Source organism: Salvelinus namaycush, chromosome 22, assembly GCF_016432855.1.
Source record: "Salvelinus namaycush isolate Seneca chromosome 22, SaNama_1.0, whole genome shotgun sequence".
NCBI lineage: Eukaryota > Metazoa > Chordata > Actinopteri > Salmoniformes > Salmonidae > Salvelinus > Salvelinus namaycush.
In genome coordinates, this window is record NC_052328.1 from 16374670 (window position 1) to 16400439 (window position 25770).

At 40.6% G+C, this 25770-nt stretch overlaps 1 protein-coding gene across 3 annotated transcripts in view; it reads right to left on the reverse strand.

Annotated features, from left to right (window-relative positions):
- Positions 1 to 25770, reverse strand: part of shtn1 (shootin 1) — a 43369-nt gene that overhangs the window by 13959 nt on the left and 3640 nt on the right. For all 3 annotated transcript variants that reach the window (XM_038960496.1, XM_038960497.1, XM_038960495.1), the window contains exons 3-8: positions 25184 to 25244; positions 20422 to 20516; positions 5267 to 5438; positions 4876 to 4973; positions 4390 to 4471; positions 3662 to 3756 (exon numbers count right to left, since the gene is read on the reverse strand). In XM_038960496.1, coding sequence (XP_038816424.1) covers positions 3662 to 3756; positions 4390 to 4471; positions 4876 to 4973; positions 5267 to 5438; positions 20422 to 20516; positions 25184 to 25244 — 603 coding nt within the window. The remainder of the gene's footprint in view (positions 1 to 3661; positions 3757 to 4389; positions 4472 to 4875; positions 4974 to 5266; positions 5439 to 20421; positions 20517 to 25183; positions 25245 to 25770) is intronic.

The window sequence follows — 25770 nt, forward strand, 5'->3', positions numbered from 1 at the left end:
CGCTTTCCTCTGTCACGTCTGTATAGTTGTCCCTGCTTTCCTCTGTCACGTCTGTGTAGTTGTCCCTGCTTTCCTCTGTCACGTCTCTGTAGTTGTCCCCGCTTTCCTCTGTCACGTCTGTATAGTTGTCCCTGCTTTCCTCTGTCACGTCTGTGTAGTTGTCCCTGCTTTCCTCTGTCACGTCTGTGTAGTTGTCCCTGCTTTCCTCTGACGTCTGTGTAGTTGTCCCTGCTTTCCTCTGTCACGTCTGTGTAGTTGTCCCTGCTTTCCTCTGACATCTGTATAGTTGTCCCTGCTTTCCTCTGTGACGTCTGTGTAGTTGTCCCTGCTTTCCTCTGACGTCTGTGTGGTTGTCCCTGCTTTCCTCTGACATCTGTATAGTTGTCCCTGGTTTCCTCTGTCACGTCTCTGTAGTTGTCCCTGCTTTCCTCTGTCACGTCTGTATAGTTGTCCCTGCTTTCCTCTGTCACGTCTGTGTAGTTGTCCCCGCTTTCCTCTGTCACGTCTGTGTAGTTGTCCCTGCTTTCCTCTGTCACGTCTGTGTAGTTGTCCCCGCTTTCCTCTGTCACGTCTGTGTAGTTGTCCTCCCTTTCCTCTGTCACGTCTGTGTAGTTGTCCCAGCTTTCCTCTGTCACATCTGTGTAGTTGTCCTCCCTTTCCTCTGTCACGTCTGTGTAGTTGTCCCTGCTTTCCTCTGTCACGTCTGTGTAGTTGTCCCCGCTTTCCTCTGTCACGTCTGTGTAGTTGTCCTCCCTTTCCTCTGTCACGTCTGTATAGTTGTCCCTGCTTTCCTCTGTCACGTCTGTATAGTTGTCCCTGCTTTCCTCTGTCACGTCTGTGTAGTTGTCCCCGCTTTCCTCTGTCACGTCTGTGTAGTTGTCCTCCCTTTCCTCTGTCACGTCTGTGTAGTTGTCCCTGCTTTCCTCTGTCACGTCTGTGTAGTTGTCCCTGCTTTTCCCTGTCACGTCTGTGTAGTTGTCCCCGCTTTCCTCTGTCACGTCTGTGTAGTTGTCCTCCCTTTCCTCTGTCACGTCTGTATAGTTGTCCCTGCTTTCCTCTGTCACGTCTGTATAGTTGTCCCTGCTTTCCTCTGTCACGTCTGTGTAGTTGTCCCCGCTTTCCTCTGTCACGTCTGTATAGTTGTCCCTGCTTTCCTCTGTCACGTCTGTGTAGTTGTCCCTGCTTTCCTCTGTCACGTCTCTGTAGTTGTCCCCGCTTTCCTCTGTCACGTCTGTATAGTTGTCCCTGCTTTCCTCTGTCACGTCTGTGTAGTTGTCCCTGCTTTCCTCTGTCACGTCTGTGTAGTTGTCCCTGCTTTCCTCTGACGTCTGTGTAGTTGTCCCTGCTTTCCTCTGTCACGTCTGTGTAGTTGTCCCTGCTTTCCTCTGACATCTGTATAGTTGTCCCTGCTTTCCTCTGTGACGTCTGTGTAGTTGTCCCTGCTTTCCTCTGACGTCTGTGTGGTTGTCCCTGCTTTCCTCTGACATCTGTATAGTTGTCCCTGGTTTCCTCTGTCACGTCTCTGTAGTTGTCCCTGCTTTCCTCTGTCACGTCTGTATAGTTGTCCCTGCTTTCCTCTGTCACGTCTGTGTAGTTGTCCCCGCTTTCCTCTGTCACGTCTGTGTAGTTGTCCCTGCTTTCCTCTGTCACGTCTGTGTAGTTGTCCCCGCTTTCCTCTGTCACGTCTGTGTAGTTGTCCTCCCTTTCCTCTGTCACGTCTGTGTAGTTGTCCCAGCTTTCCTCTGTCACATCTGTGTAGTTGTCCTCCCTTTCCTCTGTCACGTCTGTGTAGTTGTCCCTGCTTTCCTCTGTCACGTCTGTGTAGTTGTCCCCGCTTTCCTCTGTCACGTCTGTGTAGTTGTCCTCCCTTTCCTCTGTCACGTCTGTATAGTTGTCCCTGCTTTCCTCTGTCACGTCTGTATAGTTGTCCCTGCTTTCCTCTGTCACGTCTGTGTAGTTGTCCCCGCTTTCCTCTGTCACGTCTGTATAGTTGTCCCCGCTTTCCTCTGTCACGTCTGTGTAGTTGTCCCTGCTTTCCTCTGTCACGTCTCTGTAGTTGTCCCCGCTTTCCTCTGTCACGTCTGTATAGTTGTCCCTGCTTTCCTCTGTCACGTCTGTGTAGTTGTCCCTGCTTTCCTCTGTCACGTCTGTGTAGTTGTCCCTGCTTTCCTCTGACGTCTGTGTAGTTGTCCCTGCTTTCCTCTGACGTCTGTGTGGTTGTCCCTGCTTTCCTCTGACATCTGTATAGTTGTCCCTGGTTTCCTCTGTCACGTCTCTGTAGTTGTCCCTGCTTTCCTCTGACGTCTGTGTGGTTGTCCCTGCTTTCCTCTGTCAATTCTGTATAGTTGTCCCTGCTTTCCTCTGTCACGTCTGTATAGTTGTCCCTGCTTTCCTCTGTCACGTCTCTGTAGTTGTCCCTGCTTTCCTCTGACATCTGTATAGTTGTCCCTGCTTTCCTCTGTCAATTCTGTATAGTTGTCCCTGCTTTCCTCTGACGTCTGTGTGGTTGTCCCTGCTTTCCTCTGTCACGTCTGTATAGTTGTCCCTGCTTTCCTCTGTCCCGTCTGTATAGTTGTCCCTGGGGTCGCTAGCATTAGTGGATCATATTAGGGTAATGTTGTGCAATCATTTGGGACATGAAGCCTATTTGAATCATTATGGGACTCAGACCATACGTAGCAGTTTAAACCTGGAGCACAGTTCATGACAAAAACACTGTTCCATGATTAGTGAGGATTATTAGGGTAGATTTATAGGACTACTGTTCAACCCCTATTGTACACTTTACTAACCTTCAATATTTCATGGATTGAACAATAGGGCAACTTTCAGGATTAATCAAACCACTGTGCAACCGTGCATAAAGGCTCTCCAAACTTTAAAAAAATAATGATTCATACATACTTTCCTAACCCCCAAATTTGCCTAAATAATTTAAAAAATCTACCAGTTGGTGCTGAATTGGAGATGAATATGCATATATTTAGATGGCTTTCTTTCATTGATCCCTATATTCTGAACCCGTTCTCTCTATGTATTCTGTCTACAAAATTCTAATTAAAGATACACCGTATTTAAACGGATGTCTTAAGATAAATGTACTGAAAATCCTATTGAATGAAAACTCCACAAGAAAATCTGTTGGGCAGCAACTGGGAGGGTTTTCAGCGGTTTAATTAAATGTATTCAGCGCACGCACCATGCCTGCAAAGCCCATTATGCACCTGTGTAAGGTAAGTCTAAACACCAACTACAGAGAAACACCAACAAATTTCCTAAGTCAGAAACAACCCCTTAGCAGATTAACACAGCCACCTTGTCTGATATTAAGGCAATGGCCTGATTCCATCATTTACTTGTTGGGAAACAGCCATGATGCATCGTATTAGAGTCTAAGTGATGAGTCAGTAGAAAAACAAGTTAATGATCAGGTGACTGCAAAATGGGATTGGGAACAAGCATATTAATCACGGTTAACCCACTGGGACCACACTGGTTGAATCAACATTGTTTCCACGTAATTTCAATGAAACTACACTGAACCAACGTGGAATAGAAGTTGAATTGACATCTGTGCCCAGTGGGAAGGAGACATGTCGAGCTGACAGAAATACCCATCCAAAGCTGCTAAGCCTATTATGGGTGCCTCGAGAGAGCTCACCTCTCGTGCAAATTTCTCTGCCTCTGCCCTCAGCTCCTTCTCCAGATCCAGGTTTTCCTGCAGGGCCTCGTACTCCTCCACGGCAAACAGCGACACTGGAAGCATTAAATATCTAATCAGAACAAGTAAAACGGCACAAAAAAATCTACTGACAGCGCACCTGTTTCACCTGCATATTTCATGTGTAGTTCAAGCTTTCTTGCATATTTCCCTATATCCCTTTTATCTGGTCAGTTGGCCCTAATCTTAACACTGACCTTAACCTTAATCCCAACCCTAACTTTAGTCTTAATCCCTAACCTTAATCTGCAAACTGGTAACCTAAAATATAAATTAAAACTCTTACATTCTGTAATTAGCAGGCAGTATAAAACATTATGGAAAACCTTGAAACTCAAGGGGGAGGGGGAATTCACTTTCACAACCAACATGCTCCCTGAAAAGCAAGCCAGCAAACCAGGACCAAATGAATAGTGATTTTGCTTTTTGATCATTTTCTGTAAGAAATATGCCTCCAGTCACTAAGGATCACCCAGCATTCACGGCATAGTGAGGGGGTACAGGCTTCACTTGACTCTTCTTTCTGTCAAATGTAACCCCACTCAAGGTTACGCTGCACAAAAAGCCACAGAGAGTAGGACACCTTAATTTCCTTGCAGAAAGGTGGACACGGATGTTACACTAGTCTCTTTGGAGTCAAAATATTGCAGTGGAGAAGACTCTCTGACCTCTGTTGTATTTTGCCAAGATCTTCTTTTGTCGGACTGTCTCAGCAATCAAAACCATATTATCATGTTTTTCCTTCAGCAACTACAGTGAAGAGAGGAAGAGAACAAGACAGAAGAGAGTTGATTTGATTGTGCTGTTAATTGATTTCTCAAATAACTGAATTGCGACACTACTGTTAGAATACTGTAGATGGAAATCATTCTAGGTTTCAATGTATTCTTTGTCCTAATTGTATGAATGTGCATAGGCCTACACTATGATAACATAATAAGGACATTGCACATGATTCATCTGTTTCACTGAGAGGATCAACACGGATTTTGAAAAAAAAGCAACAAAAAAAAGCTCTGACAAAGGCCAAGAGGCTGACATGTAAGCTTAAATAAAATAAGTGATACAAGCAAGAGTAGTGTGCAGCTTTTCTTTGAAACTAATAGCAACAAAAAGTATTTTTAAACAACTCCCAAATCTATATTCAGACTTACTTCTTCTCTGATGTCCCTTAGCTCGTCTCTTGTAGCCTCATGATCAATGGTGGCTTGCTTTTTCTCCTCCAGTGTCAACTCAATTTTTTTCTTCAGTTCTGGCCCATGAAAATTTGAAATAAGTACACTCAATCTTGCAATCAATGATCAATTATGTTGTATGTACTAGAGCGTAAAGAATTCCAATAGGGCCAGGTCTATCGGTCAAATAAGTAACAACAAAAGAGATCTCTTCCATTCATCAGGAATGCCATCTAAGACAACCTCTGATAGATCTGAAATCTGTGTGTAATATCAATGTATCAGTGTATGAGCCAAAGCGGTATGGACAATATTTGGAACAGCTGCTGTGGATATGTGGGAAAGGCGACAGCAGGGTGACATCCAGTACCTGTGATGGTGCTCTGGCAGTGGGCTGATAAGCACTCTTTTTCTACCTGGGTCTCCCCACTCTCCTCCTCCTCTTCTTCATCCTCCAGGCCGATCTCAGCAATGGTCTCCGGCCCCAGGTGGGCCAGGTACAACATACTCTTCCTCTTCAAGGAGCAGTTCTGCCGGTTCAACTGGAGGAAGAAAGAGAGAGAGGGAGAGAAACAGATCACCTTATAACCATATGAAAAACAGATGCAGAAGAAGCTGACTGAACTCTTTCAGAGCTTTCACATAGAGAGAACCTGGTGCATTGGATTTAATATAATTGGCCTTTTTCCTCTTTTGTCATTAGCATGCAATTATGCAGGTTAGCGCTATCATCATGAATCTTGTTCTGGAGATAGATCTGCAGAGTGGTTACTAGCTGGTGCAACCGCAAAGTCATGAAATCTGATTTTAAACCTAACCTTAACCGTAACCTCAACCCTAACCTCAACCACACTGCTAACCCTAATGCCTAACCCTAACCTTAAATTAGAGTGGCAATCTGCAGTTCCTTCTTCCAATTTTAGTATTTTAAATTATATATATATATTAGTATTTTAAATTATATATATATATATATACACATATACACACATACAGTTGACGTCAGAAGTTTACATACATCTTAGCCAAATACATTTAAACTCAGTTTTTCACAATTCCTGACATTTAATCCAAGTAAAAATTCCCTGTCTTAGGTCAGTTAGGATCACCACTTTATTTTAAGAATGTGAAATGTCAGAATAATAGTAGAGAGAATTATTTATTTCAGCTTTTATTTCTTTCATCACATTCCCAGTGGGTCAGAAGTTTACATACACTCAATTAGTATTTGGTAGCATTGCCTTTAAATTGTTTAACTTGGGTCAAATGTTACGGGTAGCCTTCCACAAGCTTCCCACAATAAGTTGGGTGAATATTGGCCCATTCCTCCTGACAGAGCTGGTGTAATGGAGTCTGGTTTCTAGGCCTCCTTGCTCGCACATGCTTTTTCAGTTCTGCCCACAAATTTTCTATAGGTTGAGATCAGGGCTTTGTGATGACCACTCCAATACCTTGACTTTGTTGTCCTTCAGCAATTTTGCCACAACTTTGGAAGTATGCTTGGGGTCATTGTCCATTTGAAAGACCCATTTGCGACCAAGCTATAACTTCCTGACTGATGTCTTGAGATGTTGCTTCAATATATCCACATCATTTCCCTACCTCATGATGCCATCTATTTTGTAAAGTGCACCAGTCCCTCCTGCAGCAAATCACCCCCACAACATGATGCTGCCACCCCCATGCTTCACGGTTGGGATGTTGTTCTTCGGCTTGCAAGCCTCCCCCTTTTTCCTCCAAACATAACAATGGTCATTATGGCCAAACAATTATATATATATATACAGTGGGGAGAACCAGTATTTGATACACTGCCGATTTTGCAGGTTTTCCTACTTACAAAGCATGTAGAGGTCTGTAATTTTTTATCATAGGTACACTTCAACTGTGAGAGACGGAATCTAAAACAAAAATCCAGAAAATCACATTGTATGATTTTTAAGTAATTAATTTGCATTTTATTGCAGCACATAAGAATTTGATACATCAGAAAAGCAGAACTTAATATTTGGTACAGAAACCTTTGTTTGCAATTACAGAGATCATACGTTTCCTGTAGTTCTTGACCAGGTTTACACACACTGCAGCAGGGATTTTGGCCCACTCCTCCATACAGACCTTCTCCAGATTCTTCAGGTTTCGGGGCTGTTGCTGGGCAATACGGACTTTCAGCTCCCTCCAAAGATTTTCTATTGGGTTCAGGTCTGATGACTGGCTAGGCCACTCCAGGACCTTGAGATGCTTCTTACGGAGCCACTCATTAGTTGCCCTGGCTGTGTGTTTCGGGTCGTTGTCATGCTGGAAGACCCAGCCACGACCCATCTTCAATGCTCATACCGAGAGAAGGAGGTTGTTGGCCAAGATCTCGCGATACATGGCCCCATCCATCCTCCCCTCAATACGGTGCAGTCGTCCTGTCCCCTTTGCAGAAAAGCATCCCCAAAGAATGATGTTCCCACCTCCATGCTTCACGGTTGGGATGGTGTTCTTGGGGTTGTACTCATCCTTCTTCTTCCTCCAAACACAGCGAGTGGAGTTTAGACCAAAAAGCTCTATTTTGTCTCATCAGACCACATGACCTTCTCCCATTCCTCCTCTGGATCATCGGCAAACTTCAGACGGGCCTGGACATGCGCTGGCTTGAGCAGGGGGACCTTGCGTGCGCTGCAGCATTTTAATCCATGACGGCGTAGTGTGTTACTAATGGTTTTCTTTGAGACTGTGGTCCCAGCTCTCTTCAGGTCATTGACCAGGTCCTGCCGTGTAGTTCTGGGCTGATCCCTCACCTTCCTCATGATCATTGATGCCCCACGAGGTGAGATCTTGCATGGAGCCCCAGACCGAGGGTGATTGACCGTCATCTTGAACTTCTTCCATTTTCTAATAATTGCGCCAACAGTTGTTGCCTTCTCACCAAGCTGCTTGCCTATTGTCCTGTAGCCCATCCCAGCCTTGTGCATGTCTACAATTTTATCCCTGATGTCCTTACACAGCTCTCTGGTCTTGGCCATTGTGGAGAGGTTGGAGTCTGTTTGATTGAGTGTGTGGACAGGTGTCTTTTATACAGGTAACGAGTTCAAACAGGTGCAGTTAATACAGGTAATGAGTGGAGAACAGGAGGGCTTCTTAAAGAAATACTAACAGGTCTGTGAGAGCCGGAATTCTTACTGGTTGGTAGATGATCAAATACTTGTGTCATGCAATAAAATGCAAATCAATTACTTAAAAATCATACAATGTGATTTTCTGGATTTTTGTTTTAGATTCCGTCTCTCACAGTTGAAGTGTACCTACATGCTTTGTAAGTAGGAAAACCTGCAAAATCGGCAGTGTATCAAATACTTGTTCTCCCCACTGTATACACACACACACACACACACACACACACACACACACACACACACACACACACACACACACACACACACACACACACACATTGACCTTAGATGTACCCCATTAGAAACCCAAATATAAGCTAATTCTACTCCTTTGTTTGTAAACAATGTAAATGTTTAAAAAACTATGTACAGCCTCAAAACATGGTTCAAACTATAATTTTGATACCATGGATGGTCAATCCCTGTATCCATAGCTCTGTCCATGAGTTTAGTTACATTCTTCCAGCCACATCCCTCATCTGTTTACCAAATTACTGGTGGAGTTCGTTATTGTTCAAGCTGCAGATTGCCCCTTTAAGACCAAAAAAGCAGTTTGTTTCCATTCATTTCTACATTATAGCCAATTTTGATTTTGCAGCTGACCCATCTAGCGGAAATCACTCACTTCTGCCTCAAGGACAAGACTTATCCCAATAAACATCAACCTGCTGTAATTACAGTCAAACCATTATAGTTGTATTATAGTAAAGTGTCATGCACAGATAATAGGAAATGTGGCGCAAGATATGTCAGATAAAATGTTGGTCCGATTTCTTCATTCATCGTCCCGTCAATCACACTGTGCCTGTAAGTGGCATCGGGGAAGGATGCACAAGCAATAATCAGCCATCTCAATACAAAGAGCCAGGGGAAAGGCCTGATGACAATGTATGTCTGCTTTTAGACACATTCACAGTATTTTATGAAACACATCTATTTACAGTACATCCCTCATTCCTATGGCATGCTGGACTTTGTATCCCTTTTCTTTACAAATTCCAAATTTGATCAGTTCAGCCTAAGCCATCCATATTGAACTGGCAGTATGAAACGTTCACATTTTTTGGTTCTATCATCAAGACGTCCCTTGTGCCAATTTAGGCATACTACTACTAAGTAAAGAATAATGAAGCCTAAGGCAAGACGATGGATGAAAATGACGCACATTTGTTGATGTGATTTGGGACAGAAAGTGTGAGGAGAAAAAGGAAGCAGAGCTATAAAAGAGGCATGTATTAATGACATCCTAGTCAGTGCAGAATGCAGCAATTCCATCTTCTGATGATGCCCTTTAAAGCGCATATTTAAAAAATGCAATCAACAATACATAACACAGAATCATAGTCTTTGATAATAATCTACTATTGATGAGAGCGAATGTATGAAATTACATACTCAGGCATGCTCGCAGGAAGGCTATCCGCGGCGCTTCAGAAGTCACGATTACAAAGTCACAGCCCCCTCATCTTCCTTGAGCAAACATCAACACAAAACATCTGATTTGACTGGCGACAAATAGCAGGCTCACGCTATTATTGCTTTTTAATTCAAAATGTTGGAGCGTTTACGATTTTTCTTGAACTTTTTTTCTCTCTGGCTTTCCTTGTGTGCTGTTGGCAGGCAAAATTAGCAGCACTGGGCTCAAGAAAATTAAATACATTTTCACGAGGGTCAATAAAGCTGTTTTTTTACTTGAAACCTACCAAAATACACTACCGGTCAAAATTTTTAGAACACCTACTCATTCAACGGTTTTTCTTTATTTTTTACTATTTTCTACATTGTAGAATAATAGTGAAGAGAATATAGTGAAGACATCAAAACTATGAAATAACACATATGGAATCTTGTAGTAGCAAAAATGTGTTTGAAGCTACCTTTCTAGTTAATAGGCTTAAGTTAGAGTGTACACTTCCTCTTCCAATGATACAGCCACCTTGACTGATATTAGGGCAATGGCCTGATTCCATTGTTTACTTATTGGGAAACACCTGTGAAGCATTATATTAGTGTCTAAGTGATGAGTCAGTAGGAAAACAAGTTCATGATCAGGTGCCTGCAAAATGGGATTGGGATCAAGCATATTAATCACAGTTAACCCACTGGGAACACACTGGTTGAATCAATGTTGTTTCCACGTCATGTTGGGAGGTCAAAATAATGAAAAACAATCAACCAAATCTATTAATTTATAAATGTTGATTATTTCTTAATTCACCTGATGATAAGACAAGACGTGAAAATACATATTTTTCGCTAACATATGATGGGGGTCCCTGGGTCACAGGTTTTCCTGGGAAGGGGTCCCTGGGCACATTTTTTTAAAGACCCCTGGTCTAAGTCAAGTCTACAACTTCATTCTGATCTGGTCATTAGACTAAAGTGGTGTCATATCACAAAACCATAGAAGGTAGGAGGTGCCTTAGGGAGATCTATTCCAGAGCTACCACACCTGATTTAATCATCAAGCCCTTGATTAGTGAATCAGGTGAGCTAGTTCAGGGCTACAACAACATTGTGAAACATCTGGGAGTCCCTGAGTAGAGGTTTGAGAAGCACTGCACTGTAAGACTTTTCTGTAAACAGTAAAACACTGTAGAATGAACAGTAAAATACCTTCAATGTCTTTCACATAATAAATTCTGTAGATGGCACTGCATTATCTGCAAAATGCTGAAAAATACTGTTATAAACTGTAGTTTGAAGCCTCCTGTAAAAATTACTCTAACATACTGTATTTCTTTACAATAATAACTTATGCTTACTGTAGACTACAATGTTCAGTTTCAGGCACCAACCTCATGCTGTTGGGTGAGATGCATGAAGCTCAGACTATTTTAGTAAATATCTTCTTGAAGCGGCAGTGAAGTGGAATATTTTTAGCAGCTAATATATCCTGTTGTTTTTCCAGAATTATACAATAAAACAGCAATGTACCATATTATTTAGTTACAGTAAATAGCCGTAAATCGCAATGCATTCTTGGTGATTTTAGGTATAACTGGTAAATGATAAATGAAACTTTGGTTTAAAAATACATTACTCTAAAGAAGTACTGTATTTAGAATGGTACTGTAATTCCACCCCACAGAATACAGTACCCTACTGTATTTTTGGAGTGCCCAAAAACTTTTTAGCACTAGTGGGTGAATGGTATTGTTGTTTCTGGTTCATTAGCATATTTTGTGGAGTGCCTTGTAAGAGGCTACATTTGTTGCACCCGTGAGTGACAATGCTGTACCAATTGAACTGATATGTGGTAGTAGTGCCACAACAATTAAATGTGTATAGGGGAGATATTGGAGTTGCAGCAAGCCTCAAACCTTTAATGGTTGAGTATTTGCTATATCCTTGGTCTGTTTTTCACTGAAGCCACTACAAGTTTGGAAGCCTTTGTTATGGCCTCAAGAAGTGCAAGTGATATTAAAGACCAAATATTTATACACTACCGGTCAAAACTTTTAGAACACCTACTCATTCAAGGGTTTTTCTTTATCTTTACTATTTTCTACATTGTAGAATAATAGTGAAGACTTCAAAACCATGAAATAACAGATATGGAATCATGTAGTAACCAAAATAGTGTTAAACAAATCAAAATATATTTTATATTTGAGATTCTTCAAATAGCCACCCTTTGTCTTGATGACAGCTTTGCACACTCTTGGCATTCTCTCAACCAGCTTCACTTGGAATGCTTTTCCAACAGTCTTGAAGGAGTTCCCACATATGCTGACCACTTGTTGGCTGCTTTTCCTTCACTCTGCTGTACGATTCATCCCAAACCATCTCAATTTGGTTCAGTTCGGGGAATTGTGGAGGCTAGGTCATCTGATGTGGCACTTCATCACTCTCCTTCTAGCCCTTACACAGCTAGGTGGTGTGTTGGGTCATTGTCCTGATGAAAAACAAATGATAGTCCCACTAAGCCAAAACCAGATGGGATGGCGTATCGCTGCAGAATGCTGTGGTAGCCATGCTTATTAAGTGTGCCTTGAATTCTAAAGAAATCACAGACAGTGTCACCAGTAAAGCATCCCCACACCATAACACCTCCTCCTCCATGCCTTACGGTGGGAAATACACATGAGGAGATCATCCATTCACCCACACCGCGTCTCACAAAGACACAGCGTTTGGAACCAAAAATCTCCAATTTGGACTCCAGACCAAAGGACAAATTTCGACCAGTCTAATGTACATTGCTCGTGTTTCTCGGCCCAAGCAAGTCTCTTCTTCTTATTGGTATCTTTTATTAGTGGTTTCTTTGCAGCAATTCCTCTCCTCTGAACAGTTGATGTTGAGATGTGTCTGTAACTTGAACTCTGTGAAGAATTAATTTGGGCTGCAATTTCTGAGGCTGGTAACTCTAATGAATGTATCCTCTGCAGCAGAGGTAACTCTGGGTCTTCCTTTCCTGTGGTGGTACTCATGAGAGCCAGTTTCATCATAGCGCTTGATGGTTTTTTCGAATGCACTTGAAGAAACTTTATAAGTTCTTGAAATGTTACATATTAACTGACCTTCATGTCTTAAAGTAATGATGGACTGGCATTTCTCTTTGCTTATTTGAGCTGTTCTTGCCATAATATGCACTTGGTCTTTTACAAAATAGGGCTATCTTCTGTATACCGCCCCTACCTTGTCACAACACAATTGATTAGCTCATGGGGCGGCAGAGATAGCCTGGACTGTCATTTCTCTTTGCTTATTTGAGCTGTTCTTGCCATAATATGGACTTGGTCTTTTACAAAATAGGGCTATCTTCTGAATACCAGCCCTACCTTGTCACAACACAACTGATTGGCTCAAACGCATTAAGAAGGAAAGAAATTCCTCAAATGAACTTTTAAGAAGGCACACCTGTTAATTGAAAGGCATTCCAGGTGACTAACTCTTGAAGCTGGTTGAGAGAATGCCAAGAGTATGCAAAGCTGTCATCAAGGCAAAGTGTGGCTATTTGAATAATCTCAAATACAAAATATATTTTAGTTAATACATGATTCCATATGTGTTACAGTGGCTTGCGAAAGTATTCACCCCCCTTGGCATTTTTCCTATTTTTTTGCCTTACAACCTGGAATTAAAAAGGATTATTGGAGGGTTTGTATCATTTGATTTACACAACATGCCTACCATTTTGAAGATGCAAAATATTTTTTATTGTGAAACATACAAGAAATAAGACAAAAAAACAGAAAACTTGAGCGTGCATAACTATTCACCGCTGCAAACTCAATAATTTGTAGAGCCACCTTTTGCAGCAATTACAGCTGCAAGTCTCTTGGGGTATGTCTCTATAAGCTTGGTACATCTAGCCACTGGGATTTTGCCCATTCTTCAAGGCAAAACTGCTCCAGCTCCTTCAAGTTAGATGGGTTCCGCTGGTGTAGAGCAATCTTTAAGTCATACCACAGATTCTCAATTGGATTGAGGTCTGGGCTTTGACTAGGCCATTCCAAGACATTTAAATGTTTCCCCTTAAACCACTTGAGTGTTGCTTTAGCAGTATGCTTAGCGTTTTTGCCCTGCTGGAAGGTGAACCTCCGTCCCAGTCTCAAATCTCTGGAAGACTGAAACAGGTTTCCCTCAAGAATTTCCCTGTATTTAGCGCCATCCATCATTCCTTCAAACATCCCCACAGCATGATGCTGCCACCACCATGCTTCACTGTGGGGATAGTGTTCTCGGAGTGATGAGAGGTGTTGGGTTTGCGCCAGACATAGCTTATTCCTTGATGGCCAAAAAGCTCAATTTTAGTCTCATCTGACCAGAGTACCTTCTTCCATATGTTTGCGGAGTCTCCCACATGCCTTTTGGCGAACACCAAACGTGTTTGCTTCTTTTTTTCTTTAAGCATGTCTTTTTCTGGCCACACTTCCGTAAAGCCCAGCTCTGTGGAGTGTATGGCTTAAAGTGGTCCTATGGACCGATACTCCAATCTCCGCTGTGAAGCTTTGCATTTCCTTCAGGGTTATCTTTGGTTTCTTTGTTGCCTCTCTGATTAATGCCCTCCTTGCCTGGGCCGTGAGTTTTGGTGGGCCGGCCGTCTCTTGGCAGGTTTGTTGTGGTGCCATATTCTTTCCATTTTTTAATAATGGATTTAAATGGTGCTTCGTGGGATGTTCAAAATTGTGGATATTTTTTTATAACCCAACCCTGATCTGTACTTCTCCACAACTTTGTCCCTGACCTGTTTGGAGAGCACCTTGGTCCTCATGCTGCCGCTTGCTTAGTGGTGTTGCAGAGTCTGGGGCCTTTCAGAACATGTGTATATATACTAAGATCATGTGACAGATCATGTGACACTTAAATAAAGTCCACCTGTGTGCAATCTAACTAATTATGTGACTTCTGAAGGTAATTGGTTGCACCAGATCTTATTTAGGGGCTTCAAAGCAAAGGAGGTGAATACATATACACGCATCACTTTTCCATAAATATTTTTTTTGAATTTTTTGAAAGAAGTTATTGTTTTTCATTTCACTTCACCGATTTCGACTATTTTGTGTATGTCCATTCCCTGAAATCCAAATAAAAATCAATTTAAATTACGGGTTGTAATGCAACAAAATAAGAAAAACATCATACGGGATGAATACTTTTGCAAGGCACTGTATTTCATAGTTTTGATGTCTTCACTATTATTCTACAATGTAGGAAATAGTAAAAATAAAGAAAAATCCTTGAATGAGTAGGTGTTCTAAAACTTTTGACCAGTAGTGTATATATTTGATATGCTGTAATATGCTTGCACCAATCCCATTCAATTACAGTAAAATACAAACCTATTCAATTAATTGTATTTATTTATTCATTCATCCATTCATTACAATTACTGAAGAAATATTACAGTAAAACGGATTACGGTAACATGCTGTACTGTAAATTTATAGCATTATACTGGCAGAGGAGTTGCCAGTAAATGACTGTAATTATATAATACAGCTGTGTTGGTGTAATGATTACAGTAGGCTCATTCATTTACAGTTTTATGATGTATTGTATAATACAGCACTGTGTTTCTTACTGTAAAACATTTTACAGCATCCCTGTGTGAAGCAAAATTACAGTATTTAGCTGGCAACTATACTATCAGTATAATGCTGTACATTTAGAGGGAAAAGTTTTACAATGTGCTCTAGTTACTTCACGAAAGTAATGCGCAAATACAAGAAAAAGGGAAGCCCCATCATTTGACATTTACACTTTTTCCCCTGGACAACAGTACAATATTTCCAAGTGGTTGTTGTCGACAACAATTCATTTGTATCATGTGTTCTACATTCTTTACTATTTTCACACATGTGGTGAATTTTCAAAACTCTTAGTACAAAACTCCAAACTGGTAACACTTGCAATGCACCAAGTCTTAAATTGTAATCTTTCATTGTGAATTCATTTTGTTTGTAGACATCTTTCACTATACAATCATTGATCCAAAATATAAGTTTACTGTGAAATACTGGTTTAAATCACCAAAACCCAACATATTGATATCTTCTCAATTTAGTTATTTTAACAACCAGCAAAAACCAATAGCAAAATATTTAAGATACATTTTTCAAAATTGCCTTTTGAATGTAAATTATGAGTACTGTAAATTACAGTATATTACACTTTTTTCACATTAGGCAATACATTTGCACTACCTATTAAAATTGACTGAAAATCAAGTTACCATCGTTTCTATCCCATGTGTGATCAAAGATGTGATCATGTTTAACAATGTTTAGCAGGCACTAGTTTGCATCAAGCATGCCTTGAGCATTTGGCCATAGGTTCTCATTGAAATCGCAGTAAATATCCTCATTGTTCATGCACCTGGGGAAAAACCTTTTGCCATTGCGAATCCAAGCCTGACATAGGTCTGGATTTAAATAACTGCACTGCTAAATGACTAAAATGTAAATTTAGTACCCCTCTCCATATTTTCAAGCATAGTTTTGAATGTATCATGTTATGGGTATGCTTGTAATCGTTAAGGACTGGGCAGTTTTTCAGGATAAAAAAAAAATATATAGAATGGAGCTAAGCACAGGAAAAATCCTAGAGGAAAGCTGGTAGCTTTCTACCAGACACTGGGAGATGTCCTTTCAGCAGGACAATAACCTAAAACACAAGGCCAAATCTACACTGGAGTTGCTTACCAAGAGGACAGTGAATGTTCCTGAGTAGCCAAGTTACAGTTTTGACACAAATCAGACTGAAAATCTATGACAAGACTTGAAAACGGTTGTCTAGCAATGAGCAACAAACAATTTGACAGAGCTTGAAGAATTTTGAAAAGAATAATGGGTAAATATTGTACAATCCAGGTGTGCAAACCTCTTAAGAGAATTACCCAGAAAGACTCACAGTTGTAATCACTGCCAAAGGTGATTCTAACCTGTATTGTGTGAATATTTACAATACTAGTCAAAAGTTTGGACACACCTACTCATTCAAGGGTTTTTCTTTATTTTTTACTATTTTCTACATCAAAACTATGAAATAACACATATGGAATCACGTAGTAACCAAAAAAGTGTTTTATATTTTATATTTGAGATTCCACCCTTTGCCTTGATGAGAGCTTTGCACACTCTTTGCATTCTCTCTACCAGCTTCATGAGGTAGTCACCTGGAATGCATTTCAATTAACTGGTGTGGAATTTATTTCCTTCTTAATGCGTTTGAGACAATCAGTTGTGTTGTGACAAGGTAAGGGTGGTATACAGAAGATAGCCCTATTTGGTAAAAGACCAAGTCCATATTATGGCAAGAACAGCTCAAATAAGCAAAGAGAAATGACAGTACATCATTACTTTAAGACATGGTCAGTCAATCTGGAACATTTCAAGAACTTATAAAGTTTCTTCAAGTGCAGTCTCAAAAACCATCAAGCAGTATGATGAATCTGGCTCTCATTAGGACCTCCACAGGAAAGGTAGACTCAGACTTACCACTGATGCAGAGGATAAGTTCATTAGTTACCAGCCTCAGAAATTGCAGCCAATTAAATCAATTTTAGAATAAGGCTGTAATTTAACAAAATGTGGAAAAAGTCAATGGGTCTGAAAACTTTCCGAATGCAGAGTACAAAAGTATGTACAGTACAAAACTACAAATACCTAGGTGTCTGGCTAGACTGTAAACTCTCCTTCCAGACTCAGATTAAACATCTCCAATCCAAAATTAAATCTAGAATCGGCTTTCTATTCCGCAACAAAGCCTCCTTCACTCACGCCGCCAAACATACCCTAGCAAAACTGACTATCCTACTGATCCTTGACTTCGGCGATGTCATTTACAAAATAGCCTCCAACACTCTACTCAGCAAACTGGATGCAATCTATCACAGCGCCATCCGTTTTGTCACCAAAGCCCCATATACCACCCACCACTGCAACCTGTATGCTCTAATCGGCTGGCCCTCGCTACATATTTGTCGCCAGACCCACTGGCTCCAGGTCATCTATAAGTCTTTGCTAGGTAAAGCTCCGCCTTATCTCAGCTCCCTGGTCACGATAACAACCCCCAACCGTAGCACACGCTCCAGCAGGTATATCTCACTGGTCAGCCCCAAAGCCAACACCTCCTTTGGCCGCCTTTCCTTCCCGTTCTCTGCTGCCAATGACTGGAACGAATTGCAAAAATCGCTGAAGCTGGAGACTTATATTTCCATCACTAACTGTAAACATCAGCTATCCGAGCAGCTAACCGATCGCTGCAGCTGTATATAGCCCATCTGTAAATAGCCCATCCAATCTACCTACCTCATCCCCACATTGTTTTTATTTATTGTTCTGCTCTTTTGCACACCAGTATTGTAACGCTCGTCTGAAGAAGTGGACCAAAGCGCAGCGTGGTACGTCTTCATGATAATTTATTCACCAAAAACACTCAAGCAAAATAACAAAGTGAGAAACGAAACAGTTCTGTAAGGTGCAGAAACTAAACAGAAAACAACTACCCACAAAACACAGGTGGGAAAAGGCTGCTTAAGTATGATTCCCAATCAGAGACAACGATAGACAGCTGCCTCTGATTGGGAACCACACTTGGCCAAAAACAAAGAAATATAACACATAGAATGCCCACCCAAATCACACCCTGGCTTAACCAAAATAGAGACTAAAAACCCTCTCTATGGCCAGGACGTGACAAGTATTCTACTTGCACATCATCATCTGCACATCTATCACTCCAGTGTTAACTTGATAAATTGTTATTACTTGCTACTATGGCCTATTTCTTGCCTTACCTCCTCACGCCATTTGCACACACTGTATATAGACTTAATTTTTTTCCTATTGTGTTATTGACTGTACACTTGTTTATTCCATGTGTAACTCTTGTGTTGTTGTTTGTGTCGCACTGCTTTGCTTTATCTTGGCCAGGATGCAGTTGTAAATGAGAACTTGTTTTCAACTAGCCTACCTGGTTAAATAAAGGTGAAAATAAAATAAAAAATAAAATAATCCCTTCAAATTTATACACCTGTTGCTGACAGGAAGTAACGTCAGCACAAGAACTGTTCGTGGGCGAGCCACACACAAGCCTAAGATCACCATGCGCAATGCCAAGCATAGGCTGGAGTGGTATAAAGCTTGCCGCCATTGGATTCTGGAGCAGTGGAAACGTGTTCTCTGGAGTGATGAATCACGCTTCACCACCTGGCAGACCGACAGATTAATCTAGATTTGGCGGATGTCAGGAGAACGCTACCTGCTCGAACGCATTGTGCCAACTGTAAAGTTTGGTGGAGGAGGAATAATGGTCTGGGGCTATTTCTATAGTTTGGGCTAGGCCCCTTAGTTCCAGTGAAGGGAAATGTTATCGCTACAGCACACAATTACATTCTAGACGATTCTGTGCTTCCACCTTTGTGGCAACAGTTTGGGGAAGGCCCTTTCCTGTTTCAGCATGACAATGCCTCGTTCACAAAGCGATGTCCATACAGAAACGGTTTGTCGAGATCAGTGTGGAAGAACTTGAATGGCCTGCATGGAGCCCTAACCTCAACCCCATCGAACCCCTTTGGGATGAATTGGAACGCCGACTGCGAGCCAGGCCTAATTGCCCAAAATCAGTGCCCGACCTCACAAATGCTCTTGTGGCTGAATAGAAGCAAACCCCCGCAGCAATGTTCCAACATCTAGTGGAAAGCCTTCCCAGAAGAGTGGAGGATGTTATAGCAGCAAAGAGAGGACCAACTCCATATTAATGCCCATGGTTTTGGAATAAGATGTTCAACGAGCAGGTGTCCACATACTTTTGGTAATGTAGTGTATCATACTTTTTATGTTTCTACTTTACAGATATACATTTTCATTATGTAGTTCTCAAAATCTGTAGTAGACAAACCAGTTTACATGGCAAATCTACAGGTTTACCAAACGTTTAAGAACAGTCGGATTAAGTAATAGTAAAATGTATTTTAACAAAAGACAAGATCATTATATCAAAAGTAATGTGAGCATTGCATTGTGAAAGGCATTTACTTTATATGAACATGCATTGCAATGTGAAACATTATTATTTCTAGATGAAACACTGATTAAGTTTGGTGAAAAAGTGACTGTATGAGTTTGTGTGTTGTACTTAGTCAATTGAAAATGTACTTAGAATTTTGAAACAACTGTAGTAAGAGTTGTGAAAATGTACCACATACTGTACTTGTGAAAATGTACCACATACTGTACTTGTGAAAATGTACCACATACTGTACTTGTGAAAATGTACCACATACTGTACTTGTGAAAATTGCACCAAAGCAATAAAATAAAACTGTAATCGAATAGCATTTCAAACATGACAAAATATGCAAATACATAGATGGCCATATAGATGCCCAATAGCAACTGTAATAACATCAAATAATCCTTATTGAAAGAGCACCATCAGAGTTCTCCCCAGAACATCATTTTTAAAAAGAAGAGATAAACGTTATAGCAAAAACATTCATATGTGTAGAAAGCACAGCTGCATGTGGCCAACCATGCCTGGCTGGGACTGGATTGTTGGGAGGAGGAGGTATTGTACAGAAACTCTCCTCCACCCATGGCAGAACTGCCAGGTGGAAGCAGAGGGCTTCTGTCCAAAGAATTGTGTGGGTAATGATTAGAGTGATGAGTCCAGCTTCAGCGGGCTGAGAAATCACTCTGCCCACTCTGAATCAGACCTAGACATTTGGCAAGCATTTCACAAAATAACTGTACACTGGATTACAGGACCAATTTTTGTACAGAAAATGTTAGTAAAGTTTTTTGCACCAAGAATGATGGTGTCTACAGAGAAATTAGGTGCAATATTTGTTTCAAGGGAAGAATTGGGAGCATACAAAGGGCAAAGTCCTTCATTGCTCGTTAGGCTGACCCACCTTGGAGGCCAGGGCTTCCACACTCTGTCTGCATGTCCTCTCTATGTCCAGGTTATCCTGAATGCTGTTGACCTCTTCAATGACCATGTGGGACACTGTAGGAGAGTGACAGAAACAACACTGTTGAACACCTCCAATCCAGCGTAAACATTGTGCAGTACTTTTTTTTCCTTTATCTGCGATTGATTGAATTGGGGTCTAAGTCATTTATCTATTTTTATCAATAGCAGAGTTTATTTTTAATTTTTATTGAACCTTTATTTAACTAGGCAAGTTAGTTAAGAGCAATTCTTATTTACAATGAAGGCTTACCCCGGGCCAAACCCGGGCCGACGCTGGGCTAATTGTGCACCGCCCTATGGGACTCTATGGGATTGTAATATAGCCTGGAATCAAACCAGGGTCTGTAGTGACGCCTCTAGCACTGTGATGCAGTGCCTTAGACAGCTGTGCCACTCGGGAGCCCAAAACTTTAAGCCTAAACTATATTTCTTGTTGGCATACTGTAGGCAACATGTTTGCCATGTGATCTGATTCTAAGGTTCACCTTATAGAGCCCCACAGTGGAGGTGTCATAATACCCATAAAACCTAGCAGTCAAACAGGGAAATGGTTCCAATCATTTTTCCCATAGGGGATTTTAAAAACACTTAAAATAAGTTCTGTATTTCGTGCAGGCTTACCCTGGCGTGACATTTTGATAACCGTGTAAATCTCTCTCGGACAAGATTACTTTTACCAATATATTCGGTTCTATTTACACCCAGATTCGAAAAAGCTAATTAGCATTAAAGTAGACATCATGCAAAGCTACAAATCCCTGCAAGCTCCTGCATGTCATCTCTAGCTGACACCTTTGCTAGCAGGTATTGTGTCAATTTAAAACTTACACATGACAGTTTACAGAATTGTCCATTTAAATAAATGTTGACAATTTATTCATTTCTACATTTAGCTAACATTAGAATTCAGAGATTCTTACCTTTGCCTCGATTCGGCAGTCTCGTCCAGATCATCATGGTATTTGTAGTTCTTTATGATAGCCACATTAGCAGCTAATTCACATTTCATTTTTGGGGGGTAAATACAGGTGAATATATTTATAAAAGTCACCTTCTACTAGAGAAGTTTACACGGTTATCAAAACGTCACACCAGGGTAAGCGTACACAAAACACAGCCCTTATTTTAAGTGTTTGTAAAAACCCCTATGGGAAAAAATGAATGGTGGAAAAAAGACTGGAACCAAGATTGACCTCTAGGTTTTATGGGTATTATGACTCATACTGTGGAACTCTATTGGAGCTCATATCTTTATGTTGTTTTATGTTTCAGTCTTGAATATCATAAAGATTTTTTTACATGTCTTTGGTTGGAAATATTTAGTTGCTTTTACAATTAGCCTTACATCCCAAGGTTAGAGGTAACGTTACACCTCAAGGATGAGACGATTAGGGAATTGTGCACATCTTATGCACTTTTTACAAAACAAGCTAAGCAAGATAAAAATGTACATTTCTGTTGACACACTTACTGTGGAATCTGATACTTTTTCTACATTTACTAAGAAATATACTCATGTCAACACAAGGTCACAACACTTGACAATATACACTACTGTTCAAAAGTTTGGGGTCACTTTGAAATGTCCTTGTTTTTGAAAGAAAAGCGCATTTTTTGTTCTTTAAAATAACATCAAATGGATCAGGAATACAGTGTAGACATTGTTAATGTTGTAAATGTTGTAAATGACTATTGTTGCTGGAAACGGCTGATAGTACCCGCAAAACACAAGTCTCAACGTCAACAGTGAAGAAGTGACTCCGGGATGCTGGCCTTCTAGGCAGAGTTGCTGGCCAATAAAAATAAAAGATTAAGATGGGCAAAAGAACACAGACACTGGACAGAGGAACTCTGCCTAGAATGCCAGCATCCCGGAGTCGCCTCTTCACTGTTGACGTTGAGACTGGTGTTTTGAGGGTACTATTTAATGAAGCTGTCATTTGAGGACTTGTGAGCTGTCTGTTTCTCAAACTAGACACTCTAATGTACTTGTCCTCTTGCTCAGTTGTGCACCAGGCCCTCCCACTCCTCTTTCTCTTCTGGTTAGACAGTTTACGCTGTTCTGTGAAGGGAGTACTACACAGCGTTGTACGAGATCTGCAGTTTCTTGGCAATTTCTCGCATGGAATAGCCTTCATGTCTCAGATCAAGAATAGACTGACGAGTTTCAGAAGAAAGTTATTTGTTTCGGGACATTTTGAGCCTGTCATCGAACCCACAAATGCTGATGCTCCAGATACTCAACTAGTCTAAAGAATACCAGTTGTATTGCTTCTTTAATCAGAACAACAGTTTTCAGCTGTGCTAACATAACTGCAAAAGGGTTTTCTAATGATCAATTAGAAAACCCTTTTGGATTAGCTAACACAACGTGCCATTGGAACACAGGAGTGATGGTTGCTGATAATGGGCCTCTGTACACCTATGTAGATATTCCATAAAAAATCTGCCATTTCCAGCTACAATAGTCATTTACAACATTAACAATGTCTACACTGTATTTATGATCAATTTGCTGTTTTTTTAATGGACAAAAAATGCGCTTTTCTTTCAAAAACAAGGACATTTCTAAGTGACCCCAAACTTTTGAACGGTAGTGTATGTATGTATGTTTGTGGTTTCTTTTGTGTCAGACATTTGCCATGAACCACATTTATTCTCTTTTCAATTTAAAAATAAGTTAAATAATATGACTAATGCCACTGATGTCTTATTGATTCTGCTTTCCGGAAAAATCAGTGGAACTATGAAAACACATTTGAGACTATGTAAAACCACTATAGGAAGGTCAAAGAAAACAACCTCCCTGCAACAATGGGTGCATTTTATTACAATTTAATTAATGTCATTTTGTGTTCATGGTCAGACATGACAAAAGATTATAGAACCATGATGGATCATTTCACCAGAGTGGTTAGTTAGTGTTTATTGATGGAAATTGCTGATGGAAACTCAAAAGGGCATGAGATTGACTGTAGGATAAAATATTAAAATTTTGCGACCATTTGATGTAAGACTTTTTAAACTGTGAAGTATAAAAGCTCCCTTTAGCCAAAAAAAAACTTTCAGAGACACACTTAATGCTCTAAACGTTGACTTCATTTGCAGGCGTAATCACAAACCCCAATAAAAGAGAACAGGCTTACTGCCACTTAACTAATTAAACATTGTGGTCGAAGGGGAAAAATAGGAATTAATGCCGTTAACACAGGCCTATCCCTTCCCAATGACACCTAATTGAAACTTGATGAACGTCTGTGCCTGCGATATCAAAGTTCCTCCTGCACCCTCTCCACATAAGTCATTCAATAGCACTTAGCTGACAGTTTCATCCCAGCATCTCTGTGGCTCCGCTCTTTCACAGACTCCATAATGCCCAACACACTCAACACCAGCAAAGGACGCCTTGAAATAAATTACACGTTAATTGTAATTACTGGTAGGCATGGTAAATAAACAGGCCTGGAAGTGGAAAGTGTACAAGTGCGGGGCGACTGGGGTTCTGACATGTCAGAATTGGCAGTCTTAATTGTACGTTTCGGCCTCACCATCATCGCTCCATCTTTTTCTCCCCTCTTTTTCCCTCCTGTCGGGGAAGACAGTGATTACCCCTGTGCTGACGTGCGGTATAATGGTATCAGCGAGCAGACAGAGCAGTGAATTAAATTGTATCTGCAGCCGTACTGAAGCCTTGATGAGGGGGCAGATGCCTTTGTGGTCTTATCATTATAACACAATGGTCATGTTGTCATCAACCTTGCCATCGTCAATTGAAAAGACGTGATTGTGTGTTGGGGGCTTTTTTCTCTCCCTCTTCGTCCCGTCGTTTCTTTGTGAATAGGAGCAATTTTCTCAGAGCTATGAAATCACGTAATAGGTCCTAATATGCAGCTGCTTGGCATAGCAAGGCAGCCTCTATTAAATTGGAAGTCAAACAAAATATGTGTTTTTGGGCTGGAGAAATAGTAGATGTAGGAGCAGAAGCCACATTTATTCAGATGAAAATCCCTCGACTGACGTGATTACAAAGAACAACTATTTCAACCATCTCTGACAATATTTATACCTTCTAAAATTCCAGAGATCAAATTACTGGCTTTAGTGGTTTGTGTGACGCATTTTGGTTTTAAGAAAAAAATTCCCTGCGGAAATACACAGAAATGCATTGTATTTCAAGCACATTTGTATGTGTGGAAGGAAACAGAAATAGTGGAGAAGAAGCAGAGAAGACGCTTTAAGTGTCATTTTGCATACGGAAGACTAGTATTTACAAAATAAAATCATATGACTGTACGTTTCTCTGATATAACTAAAGGTTAATCAATTTGCATTGACAGAAGTGGCAAGTAAAAGAGTAAACAAAGCCGTGTTACCGCCTAAAGGGTGTGCCTTTTACCCAAGGTAAATGACAAACACACATTGTTCATAGTGAGTCCAGGGTTCAAAGGTCACAGCAGCAGAGATAGTGTGGTTGATAGCATGAAAAGAATGCTATGGTAAACATTACATAACAGAACTGTAGGTGTTTACAGTCCCTCCTGTACAATCCCTGACTCGTTGCCAATGATGCATATGTTACCAGGAGGAAAACAATAGCAACCTGATATGTAAGAATATCAGATCAATATTAGATCAATCATCTTTGACGAGAGATTGATTTGACTAAAACATATATATATTTTTTTTTTAAATGTTCTCACCTTTTTGAAACTCTTCAAGCCTTTTGACTGCTTCGTCTCTCTCTGCCTGCATCCGTTGACACTTATATGACCAAAGCACAAAAGAGAACAATTGTATTTATTTACATTGGTGTCCTACCTTCATTGAGCCAGTCTTTGCAAGATCATACTCCACTTGAACTCAATCTGAGAGCGACATTTCAGTGGGAGAACAGCTGAGGTCATGAAGATGATGGACTCTGTAAAAAGGCTTCCCAATATGAACCTTAACAAGTGCTATATAAACCACCACCACATAGCTGAAAGTGAAATGATGAAAGCAAAATCCTCCAAAATTCAGACTACATTGATATCTCCGAGGCACAATGCATACAATACATATGATATGAGATTGAACGTTTATCACAACAGCATGTAAATCTGATATAATACAATTAATGAGCTCTTTTCTCTCTTGAAAGCATTGCAGTGAAAGTACTGGCTAGTTCAAAGAGTCCTGAGTAGTATAATATGTACAGGGCAGTTTATGTTCGTTTGTTTTGTCTGCCATGCTAAAATAACCACTATCTGGAGAATTGTAGGGAAATGGCACTGATTGAATTTGCCTC